This window comes from Gekko japonicus, unplaced genomic scaffold (genome assembly GCF_001447785.1).
Source record: "Gekko japonicus isolate JY-2015 unplaced genomic scaffold, Gekko_japonicus_V1.1 scaffold585, whole genome shotgun sequence".
In the NCBI taxonomy this organism is placed as follows: Eukaryota; Metazoa; Chordata; class Lepidosauria; order Squamata; family Gekkonidae; genus Gekko; species Gekko japonicus.
The window spans coordinates 34,508-61,117 of record NW_015170291.1 but is presented as its reverse complement, the minus strand read 5'-3'; the positions used below and the strand labels follow the sequence as shown (position 1 = coordinate 61,117).

General features: G+C 43.9%; 2 protein-coding genes across 7 annotated transcripts in view; one reads left to right on the top strand and one right to left on the bottom strand.

The window, feature by feature from the left end:
• SATL1 (spermidine/spermine N1-acetyl transferase-like 1) overlaps positions 1–1,942 on the top strand; it is a 17,614-nt gene extending 15,672 nt beyond the window's left edge. The window contains exon 6 of the mRNA XM_015417890.1: positions 1,361–1,942. Within this exon, the coding sequence (XP_015273376.1) occupies positions 1,361–1,531 (171 nt within the window). The 3' untranslated portion in view covers positions 1,532–1,942. The remainder of the gene's footprint in view (positions 1–1,360) is intronic.
• Positions 1,943–3,276: 1,334 nt separating this feature from the next.
• On the bottom strand, positions 3,277–26,300 carry APOOL (apolipoprotein O-like). 6 transcript variants are annotated; one of them, XM_015417895.1, is made up of 13 exons: positions 26,219–26,276; positions 17,919–18,103; positions 15,349–15,504; positions 14,973–15,077; positions 13,670–13,789; positions 12,069–12,123; positions 11,354–11,452; positions 10,372–10,463; positions 10,003–10,116; positions 7,047–7,176; positions 6,561–6,661; positions 4,888–5,059; positions 3,277–3,737 (listed from the first exon to the last, which is right to left on the bottom strand). In XM_015417895.1, the coding sequence occupies exons 4-13, from the start codon at positions 15,075–15,077 to the stop codon at positions 3,640–3,642; spliced, it is 1,086 nt and encodes a 361-aa protein (XP_015273381.1). In that variant the 5' UTR covers positions 15,349–15,504; positions 17,919–18,103; positions 26,219–26,276; the 3' UTR covers positions 3,277–3,639. The 6 variants fall into 6 exon arrangements, with proteins under 6 accessions (XP_015273381.1, XP_015273382.1, XP_015273383.1 ...); XM_015417896.1 differs by lacking the exon at positions 17,919–18,103 and having other exon boundaries at positions 26,219–26,242; XM_015417897.1 differs by lacking the exons at positions 17,919–18,103; positions 26,219–26,276 and adding an exon at positions 26,121–26,139.
• Positions 26,301–26,610: the final 310 nt, after the last annotated feature.

Here is a 26,610-nt window from a genome sequence, read left to right as displayed (position 1 = left end):
TGCCCAAAAATAGCCCTGGTTGCCAGCAAGTTTCCAGTAAATCATATATGCCTGCCCAAAAAGTAAGATGAGAAGACTGATCGCCATCAGAGAGGGGCTTTTTTAGTGGTGGCACCTTGCCACTGGAACTATCTCCCCAGAGAGATCAAGCTGCTACCTAATCATTCCGGCTCCAGGTGCAGATACAATGTTTTTTTGCTTCCAGGCTTTTTCACTGTTGTCCTATTTCAGTTGGCTTCAGTGGCTCTGTTTTGGTATTTTGTATGACTGGTTTGATCTTTCTGATGTTTCTTAATAGTTTTTAGGATGATGTTTTTTACAACTGTATTTTTATTATTGCTTTTTTAAAAAAATATTGCATTTGGGTGTTTTGAGATTAGGTATTTTATTGGTTTGCCTCTTCAATTTGGAAACTTCTTTGGAAGACCTTTTTTGAGGCTAAACGTTTTCAAGGTAAACATTTATTAAATAAACCAAATCCTGCAGCAGCAAAGAAGCCCACATAGTTATGAATTTTGCAGTTCCAGGTTTTTGCTCCCACATTTGGTACAGCACCCATTCACTCAACAGAATCAATCGGCTAGTTAAAAATACACTGCTCTGGCACAAGTTCAGAGCACAGGCGCATCTCTGAATGGTTCCACAGACTATTCTCATCCATGTAACAATACCACGCCTCCAAATATGCAATCCCGTGTGTTTCCTTCCTAGAGATGTGAAGGCCCGGAAAAAACCCGGAAAAATTTGGAAAAAAAACGTTTTTTTTCTATTTTTTCCCTGAAGCTTTTTTATTTTTTTCCGAAAAATTGGAAAAATTGAAAAAAGAAAAGAAAAGAAAAAAATTGATTATGGAACGTTTTATTTTAACATGATGAATAAAATATTTTAAGACAAGGTGTTCAAATATTTTCCAAATCATTTCTAATATATATATGGTATCAGATTGATCTAATTTCTGTGCACTGAGGACAAGCAAGTCCTAGGTTACAAACTGAACTCTCCAATGCAAGCACAAGATGCATTTCTTCCTTTAGGAGGTGCGATTGTCAGAAGAAAATAAAAAAGTTTCAATTTTGTTTTTGCATGTGGGTGGGTATTCTGTTTGTAATAATTGTTTGGATACACTATATTTTTAATATGCTAGTATTGATAATTTCATGCCAAGTAAAAATGTCCATAGTCATATTTTATGTTCCTAAAGTAACAGAATGACTTTCAATCTAGAAAAGACAAAATAAATGCTAATGTAGTATTTTTTTCAATTTTTCAGAAAATTTTCGGTTTTTTCCGAAAAAAACCCGGGGTTTTTTCCGAGCTTCAAAATTTCCGGAAATTTTACATCTCTATTCCTTCCCAACAGATAGCTCTCGAGAACAGCTGTAGTTGCATGCATTTCCTCGTCGTCGTTTGGAATAAGCCATCTATAGAGTACTACATGAGGCGTGGCGCTTCAGACCTTTCCACTGAGGAGGGCTGGCATCTCTTCAGGTTTGACAAAGAACAGCTTATCACAATGGCTGATGGACAATAAAAAGAACTTTCTTTTTTATCATTCCAAGCTTTGAAGCCAATGAGCTCATCAGGTCTGCAAAAACATATAGCCCGCCACGGCCGTCCCCTCCATGCCTCTCAAGCAGGGTAGTATAAGAGCAACAGAAATTAAAAAAAACAGTTGGCCTGCTTTGTGACTTATTTTGATATGTCGCTATTATTATTATTTTGCCTGAGGACACCCACAGGGCCCCGCAGCTTCCTGGCGTTCTCTTACGTTTCCTGCTTCTTCACTGTGTCTCACAGCGGTTGAGGCGGGCCTAATCCTGTGGCTCATCAAAAACGCTTGCACCGTAGAACTCTGCTCATGGGAAAGTCTGGTGCAGCAGATACTCAGCTGGATCGTAGCACCAGCACAAAGGGCTCTTTTTGTAGCAGGTACTCATTTGCATATTAAGCGACACACACCCTAATGTAGCCAATCCTCCAAGAGCTTACAGTAGCTCCTGTAAGAAGAGCTCTGTAAGCTCTTGGAGGATTGGCTACATTAGGGCTGTGTGGCCTAATATGCAAAGGAGGTCCTGCTACAAGGAGGCAGAAACATCTTCTGCATCATTTACTGGCTGGTCCCTTTAACTGGAGATTCTGGGGTTTGAACCTGGCACCTTCTGCCTGCCAAGCAGAGGCTCTGCCACTGAGCCATGGCCCCTCCCTTCCCCCAGCCTCTTCTTACACAGCAGAGCCTGGTACTATAGCAGAATCAGACGTTAGGATAAGTCAGCCAAGCTGGAACGTGAGTGACGTGTGCTGCTTCTGTAATGACCAATGGGGAGGGATGCATGTGTCTCTCCTTTTGGGAGAAGGCTAGTGACCCCCGTAGTTTCTTCACTGAATTTTTAAATTCTGCTTTTTTCAACCACGAATCGGCTCCCAATAACAGAACATACAATCCAACATGAAAGCCAAGACAGTGCTCTGAGAGGGAGTTCTCAGCAAAGTCGAAGTTCCCGGGCGAGAGAAGAGTCTGCGGCTGCTCTTTCCTACCTCTGCGTGCTTCGGAGCTGATCGCTAGGGAAAGGGGGAGGGGCTTTCAGATGGAATGTAGCATCCGGAGACCCTGGACTCCCAAGCTCCCAGCCACACTCTGCATTCAGGCCCCTCTCTGGGCTTCAGTGCCATTCCTTATGGGGAGCCAGTGGTAGCCAAGTCAGCAGAGGTGGACACCAGCATCTCCCGCTAAAGAACTACAAATCCCATGTCAGGGAGACATTTAAAACCCCCCCCCCCCCCAAGTCTTTCTGCAAAAGCAGAGAGGCTCAGGGGGAAAGGCAGGCCCGCTCTGGGGCGCTCCGGCAGGAAATGACCCCTGCCTGTGGGTAAAATACCTGATCCAATACCACAGAAATCAACTTAAGCAGTCATCCTACACCCCTGTCAGACACAATAGACAGTTGTGGGGACGGCTCAGGCATCCCAAGAGAGGCAATACTCCTTTGGCCATTACACGGTAAGTACAAAAAGCAAATGCTTTTCTTGCAACTCGTAAAACCACTCTCATACGCATCCCTCTAAAATTAGCATCATATTGGAAATGCCACTTATAATGCAATGCAACCATTATCCGTAAACTACCGTTAACAAGAGCTGCATTTCCCCCCCTTCTCTCCTACTGTCAGCAAAACGTTAAAAGCCAGTGTGGTTGCAGAGTGCGATCATTTACGTACAACACCCCTGGATCAGAAATAAGCCGAAGCAGGAGACAGAGGAAAGAGGAAAAAAGGGTGTTTAAATACTTATCTTTTACTATGTGGATTGGAAAAGAAGCAGCATAGTAATCTATTTTACCATTGACATTAGCTACCAGCGTGACAACAATCTCATCCGAAGCACTCCAGGACCTATAAAATGGTCTTGGTCTGTGTATCAAGGGAGTAGGTATACTTCCAAAAACCAGAAAATATTTTTTGGGTAGCAAGAAGTAGTAAAAAATTTATACAGTGGCAACGAAGGACAAGTAAATTGGCTATACAGGGATGGTTAAGAAAATACCTGATGCCACCACATAAAGCACACACACAAATCGCTTTATGCTTCCCAGTTTAATGTCCCATCATTATCATATCCCGAAGACAGGACCAGTCGGGTGTGTTAGCTTCTGGTACTGTACATATCCACGTCTTCTGGATTGGACTGGCCGTGGTCCATGAGGCTGGGATCGGGTTTAAACTTTGATACCTTCAATGTATCTATTAAATAAAGAAAAAGGTTGCACTACTCGCATCTTCATCTATAAAACCATTTACATCTTCTGCTCCTACCCACAGAATGGATCCCCCCACAACAGGTTACAAGGCATTCGAAACACAAAAATTCCCATTGCAATCCAACATCACACGCCAGCATCATAAAACCAACAGCATTAAAACCAACATCAGATTAAAACGATCATTAAAACAGCTTCCTTACAAATAAATGGAAGAAACATCAATCATCTCGGGCCAGAACCTCGGTGACACTCATCACCCATGTTTGGATTCCCCAGATGTGTAAATGCATTGCCAGAAGCAGCCATCAGTGGACTTGGATCAGGGCTACAGAACTTGTACAGGAGGATTAATCCTCCCTCCCTCCCTCCCTCCCTCCACACTGTTTCCCAGTCAAAACTGCCCCTCCCCACCCGTTGAAGCCCTCGCCAGGAAAAAGAGGCACAAAAACATCCTGCAGGAGGGGGTTTCTGATTGGGGGGGGAAAAGGAGAAAGGGAACTTATTTATTTACTCAAATCTATAATCCGCCTTCCCCGTGAATGGGCTCAGGGCAGATCACAGCAATCATTAGGCTATCTGGCAACACGAAATGTAATAATAATTAAAACAGCCATGGCCTTGGATCCACAATCCTCCTCTCGCTTTGCCCCAGGGCTGCTTTCTATCGTTCCAGTTATATGGCCTGGGGATCCACAGATCCCTACCGTGCTGTGCGGCACGGAGTTTACAGAGCAGCATCTCTAAAAAGCCATGGTCAAATGATCTGTGTGAAACCTTGGCAGGGTACCAATTAATCTGGCACCCTCTGATTGGTTAAGGTTTCAGGAGAGGACATGTTCAGTAAAAAAAAAAAAAATTAACAGAGGCCTAGCAAGGGAACCTTTACTTTTTTAGGTCACCATGGGTTGGAAGCTATCTGGCGACACCACCTGACACGCACACACAGAGGCCGAACGGGCCTTCTACGCCATCTAGTTCAACTCCTGGTCCAGGGCAGGAGATCCAAAGCTTGAGTATTCACAGGAGATGGCTGTCTAGCTTCTACCTGAAAACCTCTAGCAAATGAGAGCCCCACCCCCAGCCACTGTATTATATACTACATTACTGACGGTGTTAATTTTCTTTCGTACCTGATATGACACTCGGCACCTTCACTTCAGCTATCAAAGGCACTGAATCTGACTCAGGAACAGTTTCCCCTGCATGCAGTTGTGTCTCGTGTGCTTTTGCCTTTTCCTCTGATTCCGAAGCCGCTGTATGAGCTTCTGGGATGCTATGGTCTGTTCTAGCGACCGAAGATTCCTGTAGTAGGACGGAATTATAGTAAAACAGAATCGTAAAGTGAGTCAGACAAAAAATATAACTGTTTTACGCACGCTTTGTGACAAGGCACTAAACAGAATGGTTGCTAAATACAGAACTTCTAATCCGTATCAAGAGGGTCGACTGTCATTAGAAATTAGTTCATACAAAACACCTCTGTGTTTTTGTGCTGATATGGGAGCTCTTGCCAGTAGTCTCCAAATGGTGGCACGGAAAAGGTGGAAAGAGCTACATCTTATGGACAAACCCCAAGGTTTGAAAAACAGGCACTTGCCCAGCCGTCTGTCATTCAGGCCACCAATCAGAAAAGGCCTTTTTAAAACGGTCCTTTACTCCCGGGCCAAAAATGAGAACAGAGGGTCAGACTAAATGAGGTTTCTGAGTTGAGTGTTCCCCCATTTTTTTCTTTTTAAACAGCAGCAGCGTGGGAAGCCCAGGTGGGACGACAGCATGCAAGGGAGAAGGGTGTGTGCACTTGTTAACCCCGCCCCCCTGGCGCCATTTCCCCAACCTGAAAGAGCTCTGCCTGCTGGGCACAGAGGCAAACAAGCGTCCAGGCAGTCGTTATATTTGCACCAAGGGAGGAAAAGCAGGCCAAAAGAGTCGGATACCCTGGAGGCATAGAAAACTGACCTGCTCAAGCCCTCCACAGCTTAAAAGTTGACAGGATCCCTGGAGGGGGAAATTGGGAACAAGGAAGCGATCCGTGGGACATGTGTCCCCTGACCCCAATCTCCTCTCGCTCGCCACTCCAGGCTACGATAAGCTTTTAAGAGCTGTGGCCAATTAGAAGCTACGAGTCCTATCAGAAGGATTAATTAGGTTTGGAGGAAAGCTCTTTCTCTGATCCCGATTAACCACAGCTTCTGAAGGACGCTTCCACACAGCCTCCAACAGCTTGCACAGTTTTTAGCAACGGTCCGTGCTGGGATCCAGGGCTAGCTTCTACTCGTCTCGTTCCAAATCTCAGCGGCCAAGGTAACTGTTACATCACTACCCTACTGAGGTTTAGGTCTAGGTGACCTGGAGACGACTCATCTGGACCTGGAGCTTAGACGTTGCACACTATGATGCTTATAAGCCAGGGCAGGGCAATCTCCTTTGGCCCAGGTGCTGAAAGAAAGGCAGCACCTACCTGTGAAGAGGTCAGCGTGCCAGCAAACAAAATGGAAAAATATTTATTTTTTTATCATTCAATTTATATCCCGCTCGAACCCCGAAGGGTCTCTGAGTGGCTTACACACAACCATTTGGTTCCTAACTAAGGCCACAATTATATGGGGGGTGACTTCCTATCAGCACCCGGCAGCGGGACTTGTTGTTGGAGTCTGGCTTCTTCCGGCAGCCACAGATGTCGGCGCTCCACTTCCAATGTCCTGGGGCAGATTTCTTCCTGTTCCGTGGCTTCCTCCGGCGGGCTCCTCCAGTGCACGGCCCCGCGACCGCCGCAAGTATAAAATATATAAAATATAAAACATACCTGACTAACTTGATTTAAAGCTTCTGCCAACAGTTTCTGATTGATACCACACAGATTTGCCACTTTCTCTTGACATTCGTGGTGCACGTTCATTCCACATTCTAAAGAAATAAAATTATAATCATAACCGATTAATCTATTCTAGTCAACAATAACAAAGTGTTCAAATGCATGTGATTTGCTTTATGAGACATTTAACTGAACTCAAATACAAGCTTACTTCTCAACCCTCAATAGTAAAAAGAGAAGGGAAAAACCCACGCCTTCAGTAAAAAGCCAGAACAGCACTAGGTGTGGAAGCCACTTATCAGTCCATTTCTCTGAACACAGCTGAGAGTGCAAGGCACACTTCTTAAACCAAGAAGTGTGTGTGGAAGAGTTAAACACAACATCCCTCCCTCTGACATACAAATACACAATGTGGAAGTCATGCCTTCACCTGGATAAAGAGCCAGGGCTACAATAGTCAAAAGAAGAAGACCCTACCTCCACACTTTGATCCTTGTTTAACCAGTCCCCAGAGAAGACTACCACAGTGATCACAAAATGTTGGACTCATGTAGCTGTAGACTTTGAATCTGTGAGGCTTATCGATGTGGAAGCGCTCCTTCTGGAACTGAAGGTATATTGACATTACAGTAGAGTAACACAAATATCTGGAATTTCCTCGCTCTCTCATGTTTGCCATTGCAAAATTAAAGTTGTTCATGTGATGAAAGGCACAGACTCAAAAGAACTAAAATGCATTTATGAAGGGAAGATCTGAAACCTATCCTTTCTTCAGTTGACTATCTAGCCTATGGGCTTGCGGCAAGAAAAACAAAAACCTTGAATCACCTAACTCCCTTCCCCTTCCTGGGCCCAAAGACCAGGGCCAGGTGTAAGGGATAAGGGCTGAACAAGCCTATAATTTGATAAGCCCTGACGATTGGGAGAGGGTCATAAGTTTGGCAGGACCTTACCTGGCAAGGAGGGGGATATAGCTTTGTTGTGATAACTACCAGCAGCTGCAAGGTTCTGTAATCTGAAGGCCAGAAGGCGGCCAGAAGAAGCAGGCCAGAAGAAGTTTTTCCTTGGTGTTACTTTCCTTTCTGGGGTGTGTGTGTGTGTCAGGAATGGGATAGCATTCCCGTCAACTACTCAGGAGGGACCGGAGTATTTCTGGCACTGAGGGATAACCTGCTTCAAAAGATGGAATCGACTCCCGTTTTATTGTGAGTTGCTACAGAGCTTGTTATAAAGACTTAATCTGTAAGAAGCTGCAACCTTCTTTTTAAGAATTATTAGCTATCCTGGTATTTTAATGTTTTATTGTCGATTGCTCATACGCTGGATGACTTTTGCAGTGCATACATCCTGAGTGTTTGAATGTTTTTACTCAATTAAATGAAACAAGTTTTTTTTACATTTTGCGGCGTGCTGAGAGTTTCCTTTCTGCTGGCGAGCTGCGAATTTATCTACTGAAGCGAACCCCAAGGTCAGTTGGACCTGATACCACGGCCTTCTCAGCCTTGGTGGAACTCTCTGCCGAATGACATCTGTGCCCTGTCTGATCTATTAAAGTTCCGCAGGGCATGTAAGGCAGAGATGTTCCGCCAGGCTTTTGGGTGAAGCCAGCGATGGTTTCCTACATCTGCCTGGTACCCTCCCCCTCTCCCCCCTCCCAAAAATATGAATGCTAGACAGGCCATCTGTTATTGGAATGTTTAAAATGTATGTTGTTTGTTTAATATTGGCTGCGGTCACACGGAACATTAGCCACGCTAGAGAGACGGAAGTCAGGCGGAGTTTCCGGGCGCGATCTCACCGGCACATTTGAGAAGCGTAGCGCTTCCGTGGCTCAACCGAGGCTTCCCGCCGAAACCGCGCTGCAAAAAACTAGTACCTCGGAGGTACTAGTTTCCGGAAACTGCGGGGCAAGGGCGGGCGTCTGATCACGTTTCCGGTGGCATCCAGCGGCCGCCCATGTCCCCTTGCAAACAAGGTGTTTTTTTCCCAGTCTCCGTGGATGCGCACAAGCACCCAACGGAGCATGCGCATTTTTGGTGTACACGACAAAAACAAAACACCCGTTTGCCGCACCGTGCGCTTCGTTGTTGCGCGCAGGATCGTCCTGTGATCAGCACCTCTCCCTTCCCACTGAACCTCCACGGGACCTGCACGGAACCTCCAGGGGAGGTCTGATCCCTTAACCACGTGTTAGTTTGCCCCGGGGCAAACAGCCACGCCCCCCCCGCAGTTTCCTGCCCGTGTTACCAGAGCCATTGTATGTTTATGGTTTTAATTGGTTTTATAATTGTATGGAATTATTTTGTTGTAAACCGCCCTGAGCCCTGCGTAGGCGGGGAAGGGCGGTTAAAACATCCAATTAATAAATAAATAAGGGTAGACCATCAAAAGATACACAACTTTCACAAGTAAACAGTAGACATCAGTCTATTGCGATACAATAACAATAAATTGAAGATACAATAGAATTGGTGGTCACAATTTAAAAACACTATTTGAAAATTCAAAATACAATTTGACGACAGTGGAAAATATCCAACAAGAGACTCCTCTATATCCTTTTAATAGAATAGTGTCTTCAGTCACACAGTCGAGTCCGACTCTTCGCGACCCCATGGGCCAGATCATGCCAGGCCTTTTAATATAATAGTGTCCAAAAGACCTCAAAGTCCATGAAAAAGGCAGAGGATGTCCCAAAGCACAAATAAACTTCTAACAGCCAAAAACGTCCTTCCCAGGTATGCCAGACGTTTCAAAGCAATCTTCTTCAGTTGTACAGCTGAAAACGGAACCCAATTTCCATAGTAATGTAGGCACAGCTCATATCTCAAATAGAATCTGTGGTTCCACTATCATCAAATTGTATTTTGAATGTGCAAATAGTGTTTTTGAATGGTGACCATCAATTCTATCGTATCTTCAATTTATTGTTATTGTATTGCAATACACTGATGTCTACTGTTTACTTGTGAAAGTTGTGTATCTTTTGATGGGTCTACCCTTGCGGTTTATATTTTCTGGCTTAGCAAGCAAATTGGGGCAGGTGAGCGGGAGACCAGGGCTGTTACTTGGCCAGGCACAACTGGGGCAAGCCAAGCCCCACTGGAGCTGCCAGCATCTCAGGGAAATGCCTTGGATGTGGCTGGTCTAAGAGAGGATGATGGGCATAAGTCACACCTGTTGCCTTCTGTACCACTTGGCCCCAGTGGTGCTGCCAGTTCCTCCATTGCATGGGCAGAGATCTGGCCCTGGGTGCCAAGCAAACCAGTCTACTTTGCCAGGGGTTGCCCACCTCAGCCTTTGAACCTCAAAATGTGCTTCAGTGTTGCAACGTTTCCACAAATGCCAATTTTCTGACACACATAACTTAAAGACAATGCAGATCGCTGAAAGGTTCTTACGCTGTGTCACTAAAAGTTCAAAAAGAGCTTACCTCAGCAGCCTCATCCAGGACGAGGGGTACTTCGGCAGTGGATCGTTTTGTCCAGAGTGATCCTATTGCTTCATAGGTTTTGTGGCTTGCAGAATAAAGCTTTTTACCCGTTACCTGGTTTAAATTTAGACATGTTACTGTACTGAACAACCAGGTTTAAAAATATTCCTGCGTAGGCAAGGCTAATTGACTTCTACAATAATGGGTGCGATTCACCCAATAATGGAAGAAAAACCTGTTAATTATAGATGGCAATCTATTTGAGGTTTTTCAACTCATAATTTAAAGTTTGACTTAACCAGGCATGAGACTTTTTTAAGGCAGTCTAGAAGCATGCCAACAATTCACACACCACTACGGAGAGTTTACCTTTGCAATGATTACTGACTGAGCTGGGTAGCAAAGAGATATGCACAAGGTGCAGAGTCCCATAGGATAGGCAATTTTCTTAAATCTGGACCCTGCAAAAAACAAACAAACAAACCATCTAATTACTATGAAGCATACAGAAACAATCCTATTGAATAGCTATGTAACTTGCTGGAAGCCTACAACATTACTTCCTTGTCTTCCCTAATGAGAATTCCATTAATTCCATCTGAGGTGCCTATGGAGTTTGTGTGTGCACAGGTGTCTCTATTCACTTAAACGGAGAGAATCCACATGGGTGACTGAAACTACTGAAATGAATGGGATCAGCCTCCCACAGGAGCCCACAACATTGATGGGCAAATACAAAGAAGCATTCCACACACACACCATTTACAAGTCAACCACACTGCTTGTAAAAGGAGTTCGGTGAGGCCTCCAACCCCCATCTCTCCCTGGTTCCAATGTGTGGATTTTTTGGTCTGCGCTGTGCAGGCAGGTTCAGAATTATACACACACACACACACACACACACACACACACACACACCTGCACACACACATATCTGCACACACACTAAACAAATAGTGACAGTCTCTGGAAAATATTTACCAATCTGCAGTCTTAGAAATGGGTCTTTAGAGGGGTTTTTTCTCTCAAAGAAACAAACAAAAATTTTGGTACACGAAAGCAACATGCCCATCCTCAGCCATGAACGTGGTTAGTGAAAGTTTAACTCTACATGGATGCATCTGCAACAGTTTGTATGGCTGCTTCAGTGAGAAATATTGTTGCCCAAATCAGGTAAGTTCTTTTTGGGCTGTACCGTCTGGTTAACTTTAGCCCCTCTTCAGATAACTACAGCCAGTCATGACAGAGGAACTTGCCTGTGTGATCTGGTCTGCAATCTATGGTATGGCTTCTTATTAAAAACATATTGTCCACTCGCAGGAAGCAAAGAACAGGTACCCCCCCCCCTTACCTTTCCTTGCTAGGACTAGCCCAGTCAGTCCTGAAATTGTAATTGCACCAACTTTTGGAAGAAATTCTGGAGGGGGATTCTTCAGATAAACATAGGTATCTTAAAAATAAAGAACGGTACAATATTTGAAGATCTTTTTCCTTGCACTTCGGGAATTTGAGTTATTACTTATAATGGCATACATACGCAGGGATGAAAACAGCTATAAATAACAACCATGTAACCAAATTGTATGGAAAGTGGAGCGATACTTTAAAAAAAACACCAAAGAAAAACCAGGGCACGCCTCCCTCCCACTCCTTATAATCCCACCTATCAAAGAAGCTCATCTGGTGGGTACAAGAGGGCCTTTTCAGTGGCAGCCCCATGGTTGCTGAACAACTTCCCCAGGGAGGTCTACCTGGGCCCCCTCACTGTCAAGGCAGTTGAAGACAGCTTTATTTAGAACTGCATTTTGACTGATTGAGTTATTATTGAATGATAGTCCTGACTGGAGTATTAAAACTGTGACCTTTTATGTATTTTTATCATCCTTGTTTAATTTATATTGTTTTCATTCTGCCTTTATCATCGTTTTATTCATCTTTGTAAGCACCTGGAGTTCTGCAAGGGATAAAAGGTGGCTAGTAAATGTTTTAAATAAATAAATAATAAAACAATCAGGTCTGTGCTTTACATGGTCATATGTGAGTAGAGAAAGGCTATACTCACCCACCTTTTCCAAACTGTATAGAAGATATCACTCCATGTTTTACGAAGAGATAAGCATTCTGCATAAAAAGAACAAAGTACAGGTTTTTCCCATCGGAACTCTATGTCAACAGTCAGAAATCCACATCTTTCACCTACAAATATCAAATTACTTATCTTAACAAAGAGCAGGAGCAACAAAACTTTTATAACTAAAGACTGGGTGGAACTGCATGGAGCAGCAGCACTGGATCCTATTAAAAAGATCCGTGTGCATGGGAGGGACAATTTTGACCAATTCACCTGCCCACAGCAGCCCTTCACCATCCCCCACATGCTGCTCAGGGGGGGGGTCTCCTGTCCCCCAGAGCAGCACTTTGGGGGGTCTTTTTGGTGGGGAAGTTATGCATCCATTCACAGACGTTGTAGACTGGATCCCAGCTTATCTTAAGATGGTGGTATCCTACATACTAATGCAACCCTGCCAATATCTGTTAAACCAAAACAATATTAAGAATTCCAGCGTTCCCCAAGATTTTTTTTAAAAAACATGAATATTGATCAGGATCCAAAGAGCAATGTGAAATGTTTAACTTATCAGTCCCAAGGCAACAGCAACAAACCAGCATAACACCTCTTTTTCTTCCCATTGCTATCTTAGATGCATAGTAGGAATCTATCATTCCACTGAATTTCTTCATTATAAAATTCAACAACAGAGTAAGTAACAGGATGTTTTTTTTGAGGCCTTGTAATGCATCAAACTTTCAAGCACCAGGAAGGGACAGAACTGAAGTCAAAATCCCCAGGCCTCAAACCCCAAACATATAAGTGCCTGCCTGGAATTGTTCCAGTTTTCGTGACACACACTGACATATGCCTGGAAAACACACCCCTGATTGTGTTAAGAACAGAGACATGTGTTTCAAGAGAGATAGTTCTCATTTATGCAGCATAAACTTTTTGTGAAAACAGTTGTCCTGAAAATTCACACCACAAGAGGTCACTCCTTTCCCTAGCTTGGATATACAACAAAAACTTCTGGGGTGGGTGGGAAGGATTCTTTAAACGAGGGTCAAAATACTTGAGGCAAACATGCAACTAAAACTTGAAGACAGGAACATTTTTCATTCTTGCCCAACCTTCCACTAACAGGACAACATCCTATGCAAACAATAGCAAAGACTTGGATTTTCACATCTACATCACCCCCCACCCCACCCCACCCCGGGAGAACAGAGGACATCTAAACCAAAGAAGTGTCTGAGTGATCTTGCTGACTAGTTTGTGATGCTTTAATTGCTTCTAACAAAAGTATTAGATTTTTTTTTTTAAACAGAGCAACGTGGCTACAAAATAAAGTTGTTTTGAACTCCAAGGAGTTCTTGTTTGGGCAAAATATTTTTTTCCCTCCTTTCTGTGTTTTTGGAAATGTTTCTTCTATTCTCAAGCGTTTGTCTAAGAGGAACTCTTTTCACGTTGAAACTCACTGAAAATAATTGGACTAAATAAATCTGGTTTAATCTGTAGAAATCTTTGCGATTTCATAGCAGCTCTGATTTATCTACAGCTCACTTATGGCTAAACGTGAATGCCTGACCAATTTGATAATTTAAATGCTCTTACCCTGCACCCATTAATATAGTAACCCACTGACTTTCGTACTGAAGAAATCCCGCTTTGCAAGCGGCCAGGCTTTTCATCGATGTATCTTGATTTCAGAGGCGGTGCATTATAAACAGAAAGCTTGGAGGGGAAGGAGAAAAAATAATAATCATGCAGCAAATAACTAAGAAAACACAATGAAAATGGCTAAATTTCTCCAAGGACACAAATTCTCCTGTTTAAACCTTTAAATGGGATTATCTTCTCTGTCACCCTTATCCACCTATCAGTTTGCTCACGAGAGCTGACTTTCAGGCAAGCAAATGCTACTCCACAGACGCAGACATACTAAGACACTGCCAGCCTGCGTTGCCTCTAAGCTGAGTTAGTGTGAGCTAGCTCACAGTTTTTTAACCTCTGGCTCATGCATTTTCGTCTTAGCTCAGGAAGGATGGCTCCAAAGCAAACTAATTTATGCAGCAGCCAAATTGCTCGCTCACAACTTTAATGCCTGTAGCTCACAAAAGTAGATTTTTTGCTCACAAGACTCCACAGCTTAGAGGGAATGTTGTGTATGTTTAAACCAGCACTAGTCAGCTGGTGGCCTACGGTTGTGAAGCTGACAGGGATAGGATGTGTGTGAGCATTTGGATAAAGATTATCTAATGCAGGGGTTTCTACCTTCAGACATCCCCTTCCATTTCTATATGTTGGCTGGGCCCATCAGAGAACTTTGGCAAGTAGCAGAGGATTCCATGGACTCTTCTATGGCGCATCCTCAGTAAATACAGGGCACTAGGTCAAGGCCTGTTTGACATCATCACCTTATGTGAACTAACAGTGTGCCTTAGAATACACCCTGAACTATACTGTGCTTGCACACGGCAGCGGAAGCTCCGTCATAGTGGGCTGGTTGGGAACCCCGGAGGTGCTGCCTTCAGTTCCAAAGAAGACAGGTGAGGGCTACAGGGAATAAATAAAACCATTCTTCCTTCTACTTTTATGTTTATGGACCCTTTCCCAGATCCTGGTGTCAGATAATATTATGGGGCATTGAAGCACCTATATTCACCTGACATGAGGCATGGGGTTTGATGATACTGTCTATCATGCCATCGACTGTTTTATTGCTTTTACTGTTTTATTGTTTAATGGACTAGATGCTGTAAGCCATCCTGAGCCCACTTGTGGGGCAGGGCATAAATTGAATTAATAACAATAACAATAAAAATAATAATATCCTATTCTGCTTCTTGTGAGATAAAATTCAGAGGGAAACATGTATTCTCTTTGCAGACGTTCAGGGAGCTCTTACAAAACCTACCTGATGTGCTTTAACTGGCTGGGATTTGGGTTCCTCCTCTCCTACGGCATACACATTAATAGACGCACATGCCAAAGTGGCAGGGACGGCTGCCCATTTTGCCATCTGGTGGCAGAAAGATCAAGAAAACACAAGCAACTGCTTAAAAAGGACATCATCTTTTATTCATCGAAATTCAGTTTTATTTCGGCAATGTGTCTATCTGTTCGCTAAACACAACAAGCTATTTCATCTTACAGAGGATTTGAGAAAACGGAGGGTAAAAAAGGCATTCCAAAAGCACTGTCAAAGTTTCTCAAACAGACTGATGAAAGGAGGTTCAAATTATATAAATGGTTCATACTAAGCAGGTTTGGATGCAAGACAAGTCACTTACCGTAGCTTCTGCGGCCCCGCTTCCTGGACCTGTAATCTGAAAAGCACTTATTGGGGGGAATTATTTGTGAAGCGGTCGTAAGCAATTTGGTGCAGGAATCTGCTTTTTTGATTTATGTTGCTCCAGAAAGTATCATGTGCAGTGGTGATGCTACAGCTGTAATAAATCATAACACACTGTCAAAATGTGTCAGTAGAAGTCCTTTTTGTAACAGGAAAACTGAATTAAAAGCTCTCCCAAGATTAAAGTGACGCTAATAATGTATTAAACTGCATTTGGAATTTTTAAAAAACTGTATTAACTTATATTGCTAAAATAAGATCTATGCAGGTACTCTCCTCAAGGTTTGTTTCCCTTGATTCTCCCAAGATGATTTCCAATCCAGTTGGCTTAAGGCTGTTTATAGCCATATTAATAGAATTGGCTCTTCTCCTCAAGCACTCTTAACTTATGGACTTGAGCAAGCAAAAGGGCTGATTAAAGAAAGAATCGAGGATATAGAGCAGCAACCTGATATCTCTAGTACATCAAAACTTGGGGTGTTGCTGAATGTCAAAAGCACTATTGAGCGGGCAACATATCTGGCCTCGGTGGAAGTGAATAGTTTTAGAAGGGCGTTTACTCTACCTAGGTGTTTTGCTCTCCCTTCCACGGTTATTGAGGGCAGGTATACGAAAATCCCCTATCCAGAAAGGTTATGCTCTTGTTCTCTTGGGGAGGGTGCGTCTGTAGAGCACGTATGCTCTTTAGCTGTCCACTCTACAGGGAAGTATGTCTTGGAGTTATTACTTTGTTATTTGATATGATCCCCGGCCATGTAAATACAAATAAAGCAAGGCCGCGTTGGTTTTTGTCGGATAATAATTCTAAGTTCACATGTCAAGTTGCTAAATTCTGCGCATTAATTTTCAAACTATGGGAATTGCACCTTAAAAGCTCTTAAATTTAATTTTTTTTAATTATTGTATTTTATGTTTGACTAAACTGTATGCTGGTCTAAAGACCGTAATAAACAACAACTACTACCATCATGCATGTAGTAAGCGGCTGGACAAACACTTGTCAGGGATGCTCTAGGCTGATCCTGCATTGGACAGGGGGATGGACTAGATGGCCTGGATGACCCCCTTCCAACTCTGTGATTCTATAGTACAATTTTACATAGCCTTGACTGAGCCCAATACACATATATCTACTTTCTTACCTAACCTCTTCTAAAATTCTAGAAAAACGGATTGCACATGTTTCTAGACCTCAGGATAAAGGAGAAAATGTGGAAACGGCACATGAGTAGTTTCTAGTGAAGTATCAGACAGATTTCACTCAAGAGCTGCGCTGCAGTCGCGCCTCCCTTTGCCCCGCTTCTATTGGTCAATTTCCCACTCGAAGCCGCGCGGCTGCATTTTGACCCGTGGCTTTGCCCGATTTTCCCCGCAGTTTCGTGATCCTGTTTTTTGAGGATCACGAAGCCGTGGGGAAAATCGGGCGATGCCGTGGGTCAAAATGCGGCTGCGCAGCTTCGAGTGGGAAATTGACCAATAGAAGCAGGGCAAAGGGAGGCGCGACCACTGCACAGTTCTTGTGTCTGTAATCTGCCATCCACTCCCCAATAATCAGGCCATCTCCCCAGGCCCTTCTCATTCCAACTACCTCATCCCTTCTCTGCCTCCACAGTCCTAGTTCCTGCCCGGAAACCTCTTAAACTTTTAATGCTTTTAAAGACAAGATTTTAGACACTAGGAATGTATTGCATGAAGTTTTTGTAAGACAATCCACAGCATTAGACAATGATGACTCCTGTGCATACTGAAGATGTATATTTTCAAGCATGCGTTTGTTTAAACATGACTAATTTTGTCCATAGTTTTAATAGGCTATAATGTGTATTGGTTGTATGCTCTTGAAAAGTACAGTGCTTTCAATGTCATAAAGTTAAACTAGATATTCAGATATGCTGTCTGGTTTGTTACAACTGCATGTGACTGTTTCTGTGCCCCTGTGCGTTCTCTTCATTACTACAAAATGTGCATTTTCATTACTTCCCTCATCTCAGATGGCAGAAAGTGAGACAGCAGAGGGTGCAGCCGTCAGCCGCACTCCCTCTCCTTAGTATTGAGAAAACTCACAATCTTGCTTGTAAGTAACTAAGGCACTTGCAATTTTATAATTCACAAATATGCCTTAAATATGTTCAGGCTTGATAAGGAAGTGCCTATTGCATACATCTCAACTTTCCCAAAATGTCAGGGGTTGTCAACGTTATTTTTGCCCCCACGGCTTCAAAGTTTTTGCAAATTTTAATTGCCAGCTATTTACTTAACAAAGACCGCTGTCTACTCTCCTCATTAACCTCTGAATTCCTTAAATACAGAACAAAATTCTAGATTACAGGTATGCAGTGTATTAAATGAGCCAGTTTGGTGTAGAAGTTAAGTGCGCGGACTCTAATATGGGAGAACCGGGTTTGATTCCCCACTCCTCAACATGCACCTTGGCCAAGCTGTAGTTCTGATAAGAGCTGTTCTTGAAAAAGAGCAGTTTCTGTCAAGAGCTCTCTCAGTCCCACCTACCTCACAGGGTGTCTGTTGTGGGGAGGGGAAGGGAAAGGAGTTTGTAGGCCGCTCTGAGACACCTTCTTAAATATGAATACCCTGGCTTAACTGGTTTGTGAATCAAGATCTCCCATCCAAAATCCTTTATCTCTGTTCCGTCTTTGCCACATAAGAGTCACCAGCCACCACACAAGGGGATCAAACTAGTTACAATGGAAAATGAAAGATAAAACAGACTCACTGTGTTGCAGGAACAGATAAAGGAGCAGACAAATGAAGCAGCGAAGATGAAAAAGAACAATAGGAAAGTTACAGGTGTGTTAAATGCACGGAAGACAACGTTACCTAAAATGATACATGAGCCTGCAAAAGCAAGCGTTATCAACATTTTTAAAAGAGTAAGCAGAAAAGCAGAAGGTTGTAGGAGTTTTAAAAGGGTAATAATCAAGCGAACTACAGAAGAATACAAAACATGATTTATACAAGAAAGCATGTAATACACAGGTAAATGCACAGAATCACTCACAGGCCGCATTCAGACGTGGTGACAGAGGTTTGCGTGTGATGCATGTGAGCACAACCTCTGGTTGACCTTGAGGATGCACCTCCCCCCTCCCCTTCTGGAGTCAGTGAGCCTATGGGGAAGAATCACATTCCAACTCATGTAGGCACCTGAATGCAGATGTCAATGTGAACTGAAGTCCAGGAAGCTTTGGATTGCGCCAGAGATGAGGGACAGAACATTTTCCAGTGCTGTATTTTTACATGGAAAAGGAAGTCTAAAAATGGAAAATTCGTATTGTCGCTATTATATTATTAGGTAAGTTTGGTGGTTTCAAAGTTGTAATCAGACATAGGTAGGTCTACTCCTGAAGTCAGAGACTCCAATTGGTACAGAATGCCACAGCTCAGTTATTATTGGGAGATAGGTGGAGGATGCATATCATACCCGTTTTGCATTCACTCCATTGGCTGACCAGCAGTTACTGGGTTCAGTTCAAGGTAGATAGGCTGGAACAGTGGGCTGAGACAAATAAAATGAATTTTAATAGAGAGAAGTGCAAAGTCCTACACTTAGGTACAAAAAATCAAAGGCACAGATATAGAATGGGAGGGACTTGGCTTGACAGCGGAACATGTGAAAGGGATCTAGGTGTTCTGCTTGATCACAAGCTAAACATGAGCCTCCAGTGTGATGTGGCTGTGAAGAAAGCTAATGCAATCTTAGGATGCATTAACAGAAGCACTGTGTCCAGATCACGGGAGGTGGTAGTTCCGCTCTATTCTGCTATGGTCAGGCCTCACCTGGAGTACTGTGTCCAGTTTGGGGCGCCACATTTTAGGAAGGATGTTGACAAGCTCAAGCGCGTCTAGAAGAGGGCAACCAGGATGGTGAGAGGGTTTGAACCCAAGTCTTATGAGGAAAGGCTGAAAGAGTTGGGTATGTTTAGCCTGGGAAAGAGAAGGCTTAGAGGGGACATGATTGCAGTCTTCAAGTATTTGAAGGGCTGTCATGTAGAAGATGGAGCAGATCTATTATCTCTTTCTCCGGATTGCAAGACTAGATCTAATGGGTGGAAATTACAAGGGAGTCGTTACCGGCTAATTATCAGGAGAAACTTCCTAACTGTAAGAGTGGTTGAGCAGTGGAACAGTCTGACTCAGGAGGTGGTGGAGGCTCCTTCGCTGGACGTTTTCAAACGGAGGCTGGACGACCCTCTTTCAGGTATGTTGTAGGGCTATCTTTCGGCTATGCTCCTGCAGAGTGCAGGGGGTTGGACTAGATGACCTGCAAGGTCCCTTCTAACTCTAACATTCTATGATTCTACGATAAGCCCTTCGTGGCTTTGGCACCTCATATCTGCAAGGGTGAATCTCTCCTCCTATGCTCTGCTACGACAGCTTTATCCATCTGAGTGGGACCTTCAGGAGGTGCCATCCTGCAAATGGGAAAGATGGACACGAGGCTTCTTTGCGGTGGCCCCCACATTACGAACGGCATGCCTGAGGATGTCAGGAAGGCTCCCATGCTTCTGTCATTCTACAGACTACATAGAACTGTTCAGAAGCACATTCTTATAAAGGTATAACAGAATGATTCAGGAAGGTGATTGTACAAAGGGAATGTGGACTGTACCACTGTCCATAGGATGTTTTATGTGTTCGCGGTATGTATTATCTTGCAGTGCTTGCACTGCATTGCTTTTTAAAAAGGTAAAGGTTCCCGCGCTCGAAAGCCAGTCGAATGCGACTCTAGGGTTGCGGTGCTCATCTCCGTTTCAAAGCCGAAGAGCCAGCGCTGTCCGAAGACGTTTCCATGGTCATGTGGCCGGCATGACTAAAAACCAAGGCGCACGGAACGCTGTTACCTTCCCACTGAAGTGGTACCTATTTACCTACTTGCAATGTCTTGCTTTCGAACTGCTAGGTTGGCAGGAGCTGGAACTAGAGACGGGAGCTCACTCTGTCATGTGGCAACTCGGGTCTCGAACTGCTGAACTCCCGACCTTCCACAGCCTGCAGTTCAGCGTCTTAACCACTTGAGCCACCGCAGCTCCAGCTTTTTACTTATGTAATAATACAACATTCTGCATTGTTTAACATGTCACGTCGATGCCTTATTTCAGATTTTGTAATCCTAGTCCTATTACATTGCTGATTAGGTATCTCATCCCATAGATAGCATTGATTTACAATTTATACTGTGTAATCTGCCTCGGGGGATGTGGAATGGTATAGTATAGCCTGATCTTGTCAGATCTCAGAAGTTAAGCAGAGTTGTACTTGGATGGGAGACCCCAAGGAAGACTTGGCAGAGGAAGGCAATAGCAGACCACCTCTGCTTAATCACTAGCCTTGAAAACCCTATGGGGTTGACATAAATTGGCTGCGACTTGATGGCACTTTATACACACACACACACACACACACACACACACAACCTGCCTTGAGTTTCAGTGAGAAAGCTGGATTATAAATAAAGTAAATAAAAACATGCTTTTAGGCGACATTCCCTAGGATGTGTGAGGGGATACATGTATGTTTTGTTGAACTGGAAACCAGGTTCATATGACTGCTATGAATGATAATAATTTCTTTGTATTTTGTATAAAGTATATTTTTATGATGTAAAATAAAATTAAAAAGTTAATTGCAAAAAAGAAGAAGAACTGGAAACCAGGGGTGGAGTGGGGAATAAAACCACAAACATGCATAATAATCCAAATTAAAAAATCATGTTATGAATTCAAGCTAAGCATGTCTTAAAAACCCTGAAATTAAAAATTTATTTCTATGTCTCCTTGGTTATTATTCCAGTATTATCACTTCTGCATAAAGCACTGAATTAGTTTGACTATAGCATTTAAACCACAGTTATTATTTTTTTAAATCAAATATTCAAGTTCAAATATTTGTTGGTCATAGAACACAAAGTTAACATGAGACACTTTTAAAATGTGTTCACTAAATATAAACATAAAAAACAAACATGCTAAATCAAATCAATAAACATGCTAAATCAAATCAATTTCTTGAACAGCACTAATTGCTTTGCTTTTGGAAGTCAATTGTGCAATGATTAATGCGATGCTACTGTGCACCATTCCACTGCCCAGTAATTATCTGGATACCGATATTCTGGTTTTATTGAAAAACTGCCACCCTCAACCAGAGGACAGCAGTGGAACTCTGCCTACGGACTTTGACTCTGCTATGTCTTTACAGCACTTGGGGAGGCTCAGACAGGAGTTTGACCCTTTACACAGCCTACTTCTCCTTTCGTCACAGACTGATCTGATTTAAAGATCACCAGTGTCATTCTCGGAAGAATCACACCCTTCTAAGTACACTGAAGTCTACGGACTTAGAAGGATGTTGCTCTTCTCAGGACAGCCCCATATGTCTTACAAAGAAACTGGAACACATTTCAGCACGAGCCTCAATACTTTTAAGACTGAGATCTAGAGCTTTTCTCTAACTGAAAGCTGGTTTATAGGTACAAGCCTTCATGTAGATTTTAACACATTTTGTTCTAGTGCACCCAAATTGGACCAGAAAGACCTAGATTCAAATGCACACAACCATGAACTCTAACTGAACTCTCAACCTAACCTACTCCACAGGGTTTTTCTAAGGCTAAAGTAAGGGTGGGGCTGACTGATTCCCTGAGCATGCTGAGAGAAGAGTGAGGTGAAATGTAGGTGGAGGAGTAATAAAGATGAAAATCTATTTGAACATATTTTGATAGCCCACTGAAACAAGGGCACATTTTGTATTTAAGTAGCAACAACAAACATGCAATGGCTTTAAACAGGAGTTGATGCTAAACGGCAGTAAGTTGCCAGCTGTATCAAAGTTACAGCGAACAGCATGCAAAAAGAACAAGGTATTGGTTTAATGGGATGTACAAGGAATGTCCATTCAGAGGGGAAACCGTGTCTTCTCTTCTGCTAGCATAATATTTATGATATGGAACTCTAAAGCCAGGCTACAAGGAGAAATTTTTCAGTAGCTTCAGCTAGTAAAGGTAAAGGTCCCCTTGCTCGAAAGCCAGTCGAATCCGACTCTAGGGTTGTGGTGCTCATCTCCGTTTCCAAGCCAAAGAGCCAGCGCTGTCCGAAGACGTTTCCATGGTCATGTGGCTGGCATGACTAAACACCAAGGTGCACGGAGCGCTGTTACCTTCCCACCAAAGTGGTACCTATTTATCTACTTGCAATTTCTTGCTTTCGAACTGCTAGGTTGGCAGGAGCTGGAACTAGAGACAGGAGCTCACCCTGTCTTGCAGCACCCGGGTCTTGAACTGCTGAACTACTGACCTTCCACAGCCTGCAGTTCAGCGTCTTAACCACTTGAGCCACCGCAGCTCAGCTAATCGAGACATAATATCTGTTTTTATCTTTTCAGTCACAAGCTGCTATTCTGCTGGATCATCTTGCACTGGTGATCAGTTTTGTGGGGGGAAAGCATTTTATTCTGGGGGGAATAATCCTATTATTATTATAGTCATGACACTGTCATTGGACTTTGAAGGTTGTTACACATACTGCAGTGACAGTCTCATTGTACTTTGAGGAGGGTGGCATGGCTGAGTTGCTACTCTTATTTTAAATTCCAAAGGAATTCTGGGAAGTGTAGTTCAGTGATCCGAGGATATCTGCGAATACAACCTCTCTCTTGCTCTTGCACCTATACTTTCCAGGACAGATGCATTTTTAAAATGCTTGTAATATATGTTCCGTGCGCCTTGGCGTCTAGTCATGTCGGCCACATGACCACGGAAATGTCTTTGGACAGCGCTGGCTCTTTGGCTTGGAAATGGAGATGAACACCACATCCCTAGAGTTGGATTCGACTGGCTTTTGAGCAAGGGAAACCTTCACCTTCAATGTATGTGCACTTACATCGACATGTCCCAAATACGTACAACCGTGCTCCCCTATTTTAGGCTTCTTGCTCTGACAAAGCTCTGTTTTTATTAACACCAGAACCACAAAAGGTCATCTTTAGGCAGACTCAAAGAAAAACAACATATTGAATATGGCAGTCCTTCATGCTTACATGAAGAAGACTGATAGGAGAAAGTGGCACCTTGAGGCTTAAAAAGGTAAAGGTTCCGTTGCTCGAAAGCCAGTTGAATCCGACTCTAGGGTTGTGGTGCTCATCTCCATTTCGAAGCCAAAGAGCCAGCGCTGTCCGAAGATGTTTCCGTGGTCATGTGGCCGGCATGACTAAACACCAAGGCGCACGGAACGCTGTTACCTTCCCACTGAAGTGGTACCTATTTATCTACTTGCAATTTCTTGCTTTCGAACTGCTAGGTAGGCAGGAGCTGGAACTAGAGACGGGAGCTCACTCCGACATGCGGCACACTCGGGTCTCGAACTGCTGAACTCCCGCCCTTCCACAGCCTGCAGTTCAGCGTCTTAACCACTTGAGCCACCACAGCTCCTTACCTTGAGGCTTAATCCTCTCCCAATCCAGAAGAATACCAGAGGGACACAAAGACTAGGATGGCATCACAGTGATAGTTATATATGTATTTTAATTAAAGAGGTTCATGTTTTACTACCATTTTAATAGTGTATTTTAGTCGGGAAAATGGTATTCATTTTGAACTGCTTAATTACCTATGTTTTTACGATCTGGTTGGTGGTTTTATGCTGGGTTTTAGTGTTTTACCTTCTTACTATGAAACAGCACAAAAATGCCCTAAATACGTAAACAAAGCATGGAAGCCAGTGTGACGAAGAGGAGAACTAGGTCCGACACCCCACTTTGCCCCAGAAGCTGGGCCAGTCCCCCACTGTCAACTTAACCTACCTCACAGAATTGTTGTGAGGACACAATGGAGGAGAGGAAAGCTGCTTTGGGTGCCCCTTGGGGGAAAAGGCAGAGTATGAAGTAAATAAATAAATAAATAAAGCCAAGAGTGAACAGCACTGAAGTTAAGAACATAAGAGACGCCAATGTTGGATCAGTCCAAAGGCCCATCCAGTCCAACACTCTGTGTCACACAGTGGCCAGAAATACCAGTGCCATCAGGAGGTCCACCAGTGGGGCCAGGACATTAGAAGCCCTCCCACTGTTGACCCCCCCCCCAAGCACCAAGAAGACAGAGCATCACTTGCCCCAGAGCCCCTATCTATACCTTGTGGCATAAGACCCAAGTTCTGGGCCTTGAAGGACACTACCAAGGTTAGTTTCTTCAGCATAGGATCGAAACCCGAAGGTATTTAAAAAGAGGGCAAGAGGGTTCCTGTAAAACAAACATGACTTATGGAAAAAAGAGGCACTGGCCTTGATAGGCATAAAGACACAGACATGTCCAAATAGGGATGCAGAGCCAAGCCAAACTGAGAAAAATAAGAACACAATAGTGGTGTCAGTAACAAGAACAGATTTGTGGGGTGGCTCACTATATAAGAAGTGACTGAACTCTTTATAAAGTGCTGCCTGTGTACGCATCGTCATAGGGAGTTGTGAAAAAATAAAGACAGGGCTCTGCCCTCCAAGAGTTCACAGTCTAAAAGAAAATAGCAGGCAAAGAGGATGGAGAGAGACACCCCTTGCAGGGAGAATAAAAACACAATATAATACAGGACATAAGCAGATGTCCAAAAAATAAACGTTGCAGAAAGGATTATGAAAGAAAAAGAAAATAATGAAACGGTGAAAGCTCCAGCTGGGAAGATCGATAAAAGGAAGACCGCTTTCACAAATCTCCTTTTTATCCAATGCTGGGGACCAGCTGGGGCTCACAGATTCCTGGAAATCACACCCAACCCCATCCTCTTCCATGTAAGTCCTCCCCCCGCCCCTGAATCCAGAGCTGGCAACCAGCCTGACAGAACAGCGCTGCAAATTCTCATACATCAACTGCTAACTTTTAATTTTAGCACTCTCTCCTCTTCCATATATTTTTGTATCAGACAAATAACACATTTGCTTTTTTCCAATTTAAAACAGTCAGTTTTAAATAATCATCTCTCTTTTATTGTTAAATATAATGGGCAATTCCAACAAACTAGTGTGGGGGCCTATTTTTAAATAAAACAGCCAGGGGGAAAAAATCAACCCCCAGCATGACCTGTTTTTGCAGAGCAGCCAGAATAACGTAATGGCAAGAACTCTGGCCCAAGGTTGGGGAGGCCTGAGGTCAAATTCACACTTAGCGCACTGCACCTCCAGCCGGCCACTCTGTCCGCCCACCCCAAAACCACTGTGATGAAAAAATTGGAAAGGGGCGAAATCATAAATAGGTCACAAGACGGAGGAATACATATACTGAAGTGAGAAGTCCAGCTCCCAACTCCTAAAAAAGTTTAATGCGTGACCGCAAGCCAGTCATACCCTCCTCTCTTTTCATGCCTAACCTCCCTCACAAGGTCGTTGTTGTGAGCATAAAACGGAGGAGGGGAGAGGAGGCAGGTGCGCCACCCTGAGCTCCCTGGAAGGGGGAAAAAAAAAAGGGATCTGGGTGTGAAGAAGTCAGCAGCTATAGTTTTGGGTTTGTTTGTTTGTTTCCTAGCAGGGGAGTGCAACACTATTATCGCCAGGCTGGTGGCGACCTCCAAAACTGGCAAAGCAGAAAAGCTCAGTGAACGCAGAGATGCAGGAAGCGGGCACTCTGTACACGCTCAGAGACCCCCGCGGCTACTCCCCTCGAGTACAACTCAGTACCTACGCGAAGTCCCTATTTCCGGGGCTTCAGCCTACCCGCCAACTTCCCTGGGAGGGCTCTTCCCTTCAGCACCACAGGCGAGAGAGAGAGGGGGAGGCGCTGGCGAGGGCAGCGGAGGAGCGACTCGACTCACCTTAGCCGCCATCTTGGCCCCGCCTCTTACTCTGAAGGGACCGACTCGGACGGAGCCGCGCCGCGCCTGTCTGACACATCAGAACACGGGGCGGAGGAAGCAGAAGGGCGCGGGGATTGGCTGAGGGGTGCCGTGACGAACGCGCCCCGCCCACTGCCGCTGTCCAATCCATCGTCTTCTGGCTTGCAGGACGAAGCGTGGGAGGGAAATTTATGTTTGGAGAAGAAGGAAAATATACGGACCACTGTTTACCTGCGTTGCTCTTAACGTGCGTGGCAGCAAAAAAAGAGGGGAATGTATTCTCTTTTTAATTCAGTGTCGTTACTTTTTAAATTGTTCATTATTTTATTTTGAAGTGCAGGGGTGGTCCCCCCCCCCCCCCCCCCCCTCTT

What these genes read in the sequence shown, in the direction of transcription:
- APOOL (XM_015417894.1), bottom strand. An exon ending in ACTATATTAATGGGTGCAGG is followed by an intron (nt 12,124 to 13,669) that starts GTAAGAGCATTT and finishes CTTTTTATGCAG; the next exon opens with AATGCTTATCTCTTCGTAAA. An exon ending in AGTCAGTAATCATTGCAAAG is followed by an intron (nt 10,117 to 10,371) that starts GTAAACTCTCCG and finishes AATTTAAACCAG; the next exon opens with GTAACGGGTAAAAAGCTTTA.